The 10,308-nt window shown below is 43.0% G+C and overlaps 1 protein-coding gene across 1 annotated transcript in view; it reads left to right on the top strand.

Annotated features, from left to right (window-relative positions):
* The window catches only part of DIPK1A (divergent protein kinase domain 1A), a 36,131-nt gene extending 25,823 nt beyond the window's left edge, over positions 1 to 10,308 (top strand). The window contains exons 4-5 of the mRNA XM_044432591.1: positions 4,456 to 4,632; positions 5,972 to 10,308. Coding sequence (XP_044288526.1) covers positions 4,456 to 4,632; positions 5,972 to 6,784 — 990 coding nt within the window. The 3' untranslated portion in view covers positions 6,785 to 10,308. The remainder of the gene's footprint in view (positions 1 to 4,455; positions 4,633 to 5,971) is intronic.

Genomic DNA, 10,308 nt, shown 5'->3' with positions numbered 1-10,308 from the left:
AGCCTACCCAGAAGGATACCATGGTCGATGGTATCGAAAGCCACTGAGAGGTCCAGGAGGACCAACAGGAACACACTCCCCCGTCTCTCTCCCTGCACAGGTCATCATACAGGGCGACCAAGGCAGATTCAGTACCATACCCGGGTCTGAAGCTGGACTGAAATGGGTCCAGATAATCAGTTTCATCCAAGAGTGCTTGGAGTTTTCCCGCCACCACCTATTCCAAAACCTTGCCCAAAAATGGAATGTTGGCCACTGGTCTATAAATGGCAGCCATCTCTGGATCCAGGGACGCCTTCTTTAGGACCAGCCTGACTACCACCTCCTTTAAAGGAGCAGGCACCTGGCCGTCCCTCAGAGAGGCATTAATGACCTCCGGGATCCAGGCACCAATCCCGTGTTTGGCTTTGGTCAGCAACCACGACGGGCAAGGGTCAAGTAAACAGGCGGTGAGACATACTTGTCCAAGCACCTTGTCCACATCATCAGGCCACAATAACTGAAATTCATTCAATAATATCTGACCGGACGGATTCATTGGCACCTCCCCTAGAGGATCTGAATCACTTGTGGAGTCCAGCTCGTGACAAATCTGAGCGATTTTCTTCTTAAAGTGCTGGGCAAAGTCGTCAAAGTGGGCCATCGAGGGTGATACGGGATCTTTCTTAGGGCCAGGATGTATCAGCCCATGTACCACTCGAAAGAGCTTCGCTGGACGGCACTGTGAGGAGGCAATGGAAGTGGAGAAGAATTTCTTCTTCGCCGCCCTCACCGCCACAGCATAGGCTCGATAATGAGCTCGTAAGTGTGTTCGGTCAGATTCATCTCATGATTTCCTCCACCTACGCTCTAGACGTCTCCCAACCCGCTTCATCGCCCATAGTTCAGGTGTATACCATGGGGATGAACAGGCTCTGCTGGACGGGAGAGTACACTTAGGGGCGATCGTGTCAATAGCTCTGGCCATTTCCCCATTCCATAGTTCAACCAGAGCATCAACAGGAGCGCCAGCTTTATCAACTGGAAACTCCCCCAGAGCCTTCAGGAATTCATTCGGATCCATCCGGCTCTGAGGGCGGACCAACACAGTAGGGTCCGCACCCTTACAGAGGGAAAGGCCGGCATCGAGCTCAAACCTCATGAGGAAGTGATCTGACCATGACAAGGGAGTCAGTCACAAATTCCTCACCCTCAGATCACCCTCTTCCTGCCCTGTTGAGAAAACCAGGTCCAGCATGTGTCCACATTCATGGGTCAGGCCTGTGACATGTTGAGACAGCCCTCTGGCTGTCATGGAGGCCATGAAGTCCTGAGCCGCCCCGGTCAGCACAGTCTCGGCATGGAGATTGAAGTCCCCCAGGACCAACATCCTGGGGGTCTTCAACACCAGGTCTGAGACGATCTCCATCAGCTCAGGGAAGGAGTCTGATGGACAGAAGGGTGCACGGTACACCAGTAGAATCCCCAATCTGTCTCGGTCGCCCAATGCCAGGTATAGGCATTCTAGTCCCAGTCTTGAGAGAACAGGAAGCCCTACAAGGGAAATTGAAGCTCAGTAGATTAAAGTGACCCCCCTCCCCTCCCCTCCGGATGTGTCTGGTGCTGGACCAGATACCCGGGCGGGCACAGTTGAGAGAGGGACACATCCCCCCCTCCCGCCCAAGTCTCTGTAATGCAAGCCAGGTCGGCCCCCTCATCCACAATTAAATCATGGACGAGGGATGTTTTGTTATGGACCAACCTGGCATTAAGCAACAGCACTGTCAGGCCCAAGGGGCGGTTGATAAGCTTACCCGGAACCTTCCGGTTGGAGGAATAACCAGAAGGGGGAACAGGTGTCAACCATCTGTCCCTCCTTCTTCTATGCTGACACATTAGACCCCCAATTCCATATCGACCATTGCCCAAGACCACCCCAATGGTGGCGCCCACGCGCTCCCCAGGCAACCCCATAGTAGCAGCCAGACATGAATCTATTAAAGCAATCCAATAAAATACAATTAAAATGCAATTAAAACCCTCCAACCCACCCAATTACAAAAGCCCACCCACACACACACAGAGTCTCTGGCCAGCCCAGCCCCTGCACAGCCTCGAACGGCAGCAACACCCTTTGACCCGTCACCCTCAGCCGCAGCCGGTGAGTTAATGCTGCGGCCCCTCCCAGCGCCCCACCCCCAATCCGGGGCAGCTGCCCCCCATGCCGGTGGGGAGCGGCAAGGGCAGGGCTCGCGGAGAACTCACCGGCAGGATGGAGGGCCCGCAGGCCAGCAACGTCCCAATTCCTGGTCCTGCTGTGGCTGCCATTCGTCCTTCGGGCAGCAGCGGCGTCAGCAGGAGGGTTGGGGTCTGCGGCAGCGGCGGTGTTGAGCGGGTGGTGAATGGATTAACTGGAGAATGGATTGGAGATGGCCAATGTAACACCAATTTTTAAAAAGGGATCCAGGGTGAATCCAGGAAATGACAGGCCAGTTAGTTTTATATCTGTTCTGGGTTAACTGCTTGAAAGCATTATTAAAGACGGAATCAGTAAGCACATAGAGGGACAAGCCTTGCTGAAAAGAAATCACTATGGCTTCTGCATGGAGAAGTCTTGTCTCACTAATTTATTGGAGTTCTTTGAGAGTGTCAATAAACATGGATGATCCAGTTGACACTGTTTACTTGAGCTTCCAAAAGGCTTTTGACAGAGTCCCCCACCAAAAGCTCCTGAGCAAACTAAGCAGTCTTGGAATACAGGGGAGATTCTCTTATGGATACTAACTGGTTAAAAAGCAGAAAACAGAGGGTGGGAATAAATGGCAATTTCTCCCAATGGAGTGATGTAACCAATAGAGTCCTGCAGGTTTCTGTATTAGGACCAGTGCTTTTCAACCTATTCATAAATGATCTGGAATTAGGAATAAGTAATGAAGTGGCCAAATTGGCTGATGACACTAAACCTTTTAGGGTGGTTAAAGCCAAAAGGGATTGTGAAGAGCTTCAAAAGGATCTCTCAAAGCTGGGAGAATGGGTTCAAAAGGCAAATGTAGTTCACTATAAGCAAATACAGAATAATGCTTCTTGGGGCAAAAAAATCCCAGCTTCAAGTATACACTGAGGGGATCTGAACTAGCAGTGACTGAGCAAGAAAGGGATCTTGGGGTAGTAGCGGGCAACTCAATGAAAATGTCAACCTAGTGCTGAGCTGCTGTAAAAGAAGGCAAAGTCTGTGCTAGGCCTAATTAGGAACAGAACAGAAAATAGAACTGCCAAAACCTTACTTCCCTTATATAAATCTTTGGTGCAACCACACTTGGAAAATTGTGTTCAGTTCTGGTCACCTTACCTGAATAAGGACATTATTAAGTTGGAAAAAGTACAGAGAAGGCCAGTAGAAATGATCAAGGGGCTGGAGCAGCTTCCCCATGAGGAGCAGCTAGAACAACTGGGACTGTTCAGCTTAGAAAAAAGGCAAGTAAAGAGAGACATAATAGAGATGTTTAAAATCATGCAAGGAATGGAGAAAGTAGAGGAGATATTTTCCTCCCTCCCCCATAACACTTGGGGTCATCCCATGAAGCTGATTGGTGGGAGGTTTATGACAGATAAAAGGAAGTACTTCTTCACACAGCATATTAACTATGGAATTCGCTGCCCCAGGAAGTGGTGATGGCTGCCTGTCTGGATGGCTTTAAAAAGGGACTGGAAAGATTCATGAGGAAGGAGGCTATCAGTGGCTACTAGCCTTGTGGCTATGTGCTACCTCCTGTCAGTTTCTGAGGAGCTTGGGCAGGAGGAAGTTTTACACCCATCCTGCTTGAGGGATTGTTTATGCAGCTGGTTTGCCACCGTGTACATGGAATGGTGGAATAGATGGACCTTTGGCCTGATCCAGCATGGTGTTCTTATGTTCTTAAGTTAACATCCCATAAAAGGAGTGGGTATAGTGCATATGACACATCAGATATCTTGATGGTATGGATAATATGCCTTCCAATACAGCACATAATCTTCTATCTACCACCATTGAAGCAAAATGTAACATAGCAGAGGAACTGATGCCACTGTAGATGGCATGTTTTTTCTGTTAAACACTTTTAATAGAATTTTTAAAAAATAAGCCTTATAATACTATATCTTGAAATGCCCATTTCACTTACACATGCCATTGCTTTCAGTCTGCCTTATGTGAATGTATTATATCTTGGTATGCTGGTAAGTAGGCAAAAAAAGAAGGGGACGGCAGAGGATGAGGTGGCTGGATGGAGTCACTGAAGCAGCCAGTGTGAGCTTAGGTGGACTCCAGGGGATGTTGGAGGACAGGAAGGCCTGGAGGAATGTTGTCCGTGGGGTCACGATGGGTCAGACGTGACTTCGTGACTAGCAACAAGCAAGAGCACTTATTAATAGGACAGAGCATTGATGCCAAAAGAGATTCTGGTTCACAGTCTTGGTCTCTTTTGTCTTGTACAGATGTATTTAGGAACATGGGCTAATCTACAAGGCGTTATAAAATGCCAGATGGAAGAAAATGTTCACATTGATCTCAGAACTGAACTAGAACCAAGGAAGGAAACTATTCTTTTTGATAAACCAACAAGAGGAACGACTGTTCAGAAATTTAAGGAGATGGTGTATGGCCTTTTTAAAGTGAGTATGTTCTCGTCTATTTCTCTAGCTGTGGCTAGCAAGCTTAAAAACTGACAATATCCATAAATCTCCTACGTTAACTGTAGGCATTGCTTTGTGGTCCTAAACTGAGCACCTAAGGACCTGTTACGCTTGCAGCAACATTGCAATTAAAAATAATAACAATACTAAGCACTGTCTGTTTTATTGGGAGTGGGAAAAGGCCATTTGGAGCTTCTTTGGGTCATTGGCCAGGCTTGGTTCCTGCTGCACGTTGCCAGCAACTACTCCTATTCTTTGCCCACTTGAGGCTTCCCATTGTGGGACCTCCATAATTTTATATAACATACTTGTAAAAAGCCCCTCAAACTATTTTTAAACAAATATTGGCACACATTAAGGGGTGCCCCTCCCATACTTGGTTTGCAGCCGTGGACACCCCCTCAAGGGTGTTACTTGGCCCCTTCAAGAGGCTGTCAGTATCTGGCAAAAGAGATTACAAAAACTGACTGTCCAGCTGGAGATCACAATCCACAGAAAGAAAAGGGGGAGCAGGAGAAAGCCACAGTGATCTGAAAACAGCTTGCAATCATGATGGGGAAGGGGAAATACTTTGGTCCTGCTGTGATATCACCTGGCATACCTATGGGAAGTTCAAGGAAGAAAGAAAGAGGAGGCAAACAATGCATGATGAGCCTCATCATTTGTCAGGTACACCATGAGTGTTATTTAATTTATGTACCACCCAATAACGGAAGTTCTCCGGGTAGTTTATAACAACACATAAGCATACAGTATAAAATGCAAACAGCATTAGGAACATTAGAAAAGCATTCCCATACAACAATTTTAAAATTTCAGTGGGCAGCAACCAGATCTCTATGGGTCTCTGCACAGTGGGCTGGCATGACATGTGAAAGGGGCTGCTGTGCTTGGTCAGATGAGATCATGCTAATGTGCGAGAGGCCTCCTGATACATGTATGTGTGGCCAGGCAGCTACCTCTGCTGGAGGTCGAGAAGTGCATGGAGAAAAGGCAGGTGTTCAGGCTAGACTGTTTGATACCATGCCCGCCCCTCAAGAAATGCTTCTTCATCTTGTGCTACTCATATGACTGGTGTTTATAGAACTGCCAGCGACTATTGTAACTTTTTTTTGCTCACCATTGTGATTAGATGTTTTTCTAACACAGATACTAATCCCCAACCCTGATTGTACCAAGTGGCCTATGGTTGTGTATCTGTCCTGACCACGGAGATCATGATTTTAATAATAGTAAAGGTTCTACCGCTCATATACCTCACTGTTGGTATCAGGCAACAGTAAACTTTAAAAAAAATGAATATATGACTTTCTTCCAGGCAAAACTAGGTGAGCAGGGGAACCTTCCCGAGCTGGTCAATCTCATCTTGTCTGTTGCGGATGGGAATAAAGATGGCCGAGTTTCCTTGCCAGAAGCAAAGTCAGCATGGGCCCTCCTCCAGCTAAATGAATTTCTGCTCATGGTAATTCTCCAGGATAAAGAACATACTCCCAAATTGTTGGGCTTTTGTGGGGATCTTTATGTGATGGAAAAAGTTGAATATACCTCTCTTTTTGGAATAAGCCTTCCATGGATCATAGAACTCTTCATTCCATCTGGTTTCAGAAGAAGCATTGATCAGTGGTTTACTCCATCATGGCCTAGAAAGGCAAAAATAGCCATAGGGCTTCTAGAATTTGTTGAAGACATTTTCCATGGACCATATGGAAATTTTCTTATGTGTGATACGAGTGCCAAAAACCTAGGTTACAATGATAAATATGACCTAAAAATGGTGGATATGAGAAAAATTGTGCCAGAAATGAACTTGAAAGAACTAATTAAAGATCGTCACTGTGAGTCTGACCTGGACTGTGTGTATGGATCAGACTGTAGAACTGTATGTGACCAAAGTAAAATGAAATGCACCACAGAAATAATTCAGCCAAACTTAGCAAAGGTGTGCCAGTTGGTCAAAGACTACCTGCTCCGTGGAGCTCCTCTGGAAATACATGAAGAATTAGAGAAACAACTTTACTCATGCATTGCCCTGAAAGTTTCAGCAAACCAGATGGAGATGGAACATTCCTTAATACTGAACAACCTGAAAACTCTACTGTGGAAGAAAATATCTCATACAAATGATTCTTAATGTCTTTGTCTCAGAAGAAAGCATAGTTGCTGCTGTAGGAGCTGACCACTTCTTCTCCGATATAGCATCAACATTTTAAAATATTATTTAGCCTCATTTCTTTCATCAGTGCTCCTTCAAACACTGCCACTACAGTGATTTTTTTCCAGTTGGAAAATGTTGTATGTTCTCTAAGTATCTGCCTGGCAGAGACTACTGAAGCCCATGAGGCTCTAACACTCCCATTTGGGAAGAATACAGGTTCCTTTTTCTCCTTCTGCCCTTACTCAAGTTAAGATCCTTTAAGAAGGGAGTTTTCTTGATAGTGTTCACTGTATTTTCATAGATACTTTCTTTTTGGGCCAAACTTTAACATTCAGAAAAAGCACCTTGTACAGTTTCAAGAAATCTGTCCTATTTCTGAATGTGTGAGATCACATTTGATTACTTAGTCACTTCAGAAACTCACTGCATGTGAAACATGTAGCATTTCAGACTGTAGCTTAACTTCCCTGATATGTTAATTTTTTGAAGTCAAGGAGTTTTTGACATAAAGGAATATGGAAATGAGACTCCAGTTTGCAAGCTGAAAGCAAGCATAAATAATGCTATGTCTCTTCTTTCCCCATCCCTGCATCTTTCTCCTCCTTTTCTTTTACATCTCAAAAAAATACAAAATGGTCATGGTACTTGAAAAAAATGGAAGTCTTTTTTTTTTTTTTTTTAATTAAAAGTAACTTTACAAGTATTGGCCTGAAGACCCACCACTACTATAAAAGAACATGGTAGAATGAATCCAAGCAACTATTTATAAATAAAATGAATATTTTTGAGGTTATTTACTAATTTTAACATGGCAGAATTTGCACATTAGTGATTTTTCAGAAAGAAAATTAGTGTGACGGTTAAAAATGTTTTAAACTGGAAATTTTTGGAACCAGAACCTTTTTGTTAGATTTTTACATTTGTATACACATTTACCTCATGCGTACATTGAATGTTACTAAGTTTGCTGAAGATTCTTTGTTAAAAGTAGATATTGTACCATGCTAGCAGTTGAGAATTTAAAGACAGCGTGTTGCACATGCAAACATACTGTTGCAGCAATATTTAAAGTCACTATAGTAAACTGATCAATTACAGTCATCATCTAGGTTGTAATATAAGCAAATTTATAGCAAAGAATTAAGTATTATGCAATGTGAAGGCAAGAAGTTGGGGGATACTTAAGCTAACTTTTCTACATTGGATGTAAAATTCATAATTTTAATGTAATTAATCTAGTAAAAATTGTTGCTTCATTAACATATTTCAAACCATAGGGCAAAGGTATGCTCATCCAATAGTTCAACTCTTTGCATGTTTTCTCTGCAGTAATTTCATTACAATCCAGTAGGAATAACTTCCAAGTAAGTGTGGGTGTAGAATTCTATTGAATTTCACAAGGAGTTGAGCATTGATATCAAAGGAAATCTTTTTGACTGGATCTTGCCCAGTGTCAGGACTGGCTCCTTCACAACATCAACAACTAAACGCATGTTAAAGAAACAGCAAACTTTTTAATTACAGCAGGTTACAGGCACTTCACTGGAGTCCATGGGTCAGAGTTCTTTGTGATCCCATGTTCAAATTAATTCAGATAATTTCAACTGGAGCCAGAAATAGCCTCTTGCAATTCCAGCAAAATAATCTAATATTTGGGTACTAAAGAATGGGATTCAAAGAATGCAATAGTTCAGGGTTTAAGAGTAGTCCAGCAAAGGAATGTCTGGAATTAGTGGCATTCTACCCATAAACCTCATTTGCCTGTGTGCCAGCTTTTATACTCGGGGCAACTAACATTCCTCACTTGCATCCATATTAAAAATTCAGCTTTGAGCCAAGAACTCTGCCAAACTGGTTGACTTTCTTGTCATCTTTTCAGGAGGCACTGTTGTCTGGGAGACATCCTTGGGCATGCACCTTTTGCCAGTTCTGCCTGTCTGGCCTCTTTTCAAATAATGTTTCTCAAACTGGTGTGTCTTGCCTTTTTTTTCCAGGCTAGATCTGATGTAGGGCAGGAGGAGCAGGCAGAGAAACCAGGCAGAGATAAATTCCCAGCAATCTAAAATCTAAAACTTGACTAGGACCTAAATAAGATCCCTCTATTTCTAAATTAGACTCTTCCTTTGAGACAGTGACACTGGGGAAGGCATGGCATCCAGCCACATCCATAAACCAATTATTGAATTCAAGCCACTTCATCCAAAAGTCAAATTAATTAATAATTCTAGTCTGTGGATCAAGCATTTTATGTGCCATTTGAAAATCTAGATATTATTCACAAGTTGGTTTTGGAATATTACAGTGTTGACCCTTGTTCTAGGACTGTGTGGCATGTTGACTTTTGAAGCAGGATTTGCCTTAAACTTACAAAATGGAAAAATAAAGCAAGACAATGGTAAGGTATGTGGTTTGAGAGCGCCCTCCCTGGTTTGGTTTTTAGAACTGTTGTGGTACATTGGAATATTAAATTTGCATATTGCCCTGAGCTGTGGGTGTAGTCTCCATTCTGAACACATAAGGCAACTCTGATCACAAATGGGTAGTCTTTGATCTCCTTTGGTTCCTACCTGTTGATATTACACAAGTCAGTGCATCAGCCAGTTCCCTATCTGCTGAAATGACACTTGTAGTTGGGAGAACCCTTGTGAGGCACTTGTACACATTATTCATGTTAGGGTTAATGTATTCCCTGTATTTTTCCTCTAGCAAGGAACTCAAGGTGACTTACATAGTTCATTTTTATCCTCACAACAGAACCCTGTGAGGTAGGTTGGACTGAGAATGAATGACTGGCCCACAGTTGCCCTAGGGAACTGGAACCTGACTCTCTCACATCATCAGTAAGTCCATCACTTCCAACCACCAAGCCCCACTGGCTCTCTCACATTACTCTTGATGTTAACTCGCTGTTTCCACTGTTCATTTGATTCATTGCACTTCTGTCACAAGAGGGAGAAGTTGATGAATAAAAGCCCTTTATTTTAAAGTTTTGTTTTAAAAGGTTTTTGATCTGGACTTTTAGTATCTGACATGCTTTTTGTCAATAAAATGTGTTTTGCCATAACACATGCACTTACAAAGCAAAACTATTTTTGTTTGTTGTAGTTTGTGAAGTGTTAATAATTTGCTCTAGGATTTTGCGCATTTTTGCCTTGTGTAAATATTTTTACTAATAATACTCTTGCACAATGTCCTCTTTTTTAAAAATTGAGTGAGATCCTCTTTAAGAGGTAACATTTAATATTTTCAACCACTAAACAATCCTGTATCTTACTAGGCATACCCATGCTGGGTAAACCTGAATGTCAATATTACTACAGTCATTGCTTAGTGGAAAAAGTTATTGAGCCAAATATTTCTAGATATTTGAAATAATTTTGGAATAACTTGTTAGCAATGCAGTTTGTACTGTATTTCATTTTGATTGCTGGTACACCATCTTCAGGAGTTTTCATTTTGAATATGAACTGTTTACAATAAACTGGAACTATTTCCCCTTT

This window comes from Varanus komodoensis, unplaced genomic scaffold (assembly GCF_004798865.1).
Source record: "Varanus komodoensis strain SLA01 unplaced genomic scaffold, ASM479886v1 scaffold24, whole genome shotgun sequence".
NCBI lineage: Eukaryota > Metazoa > Chordata > Lepidosauria > Squamata > Varanidae > Varanus > Varanus komodoensis.
Note: the sequence above shows the minus strand (reverse complement) of the source record. Positions and strands in the feature narration are given on the sequence as shown.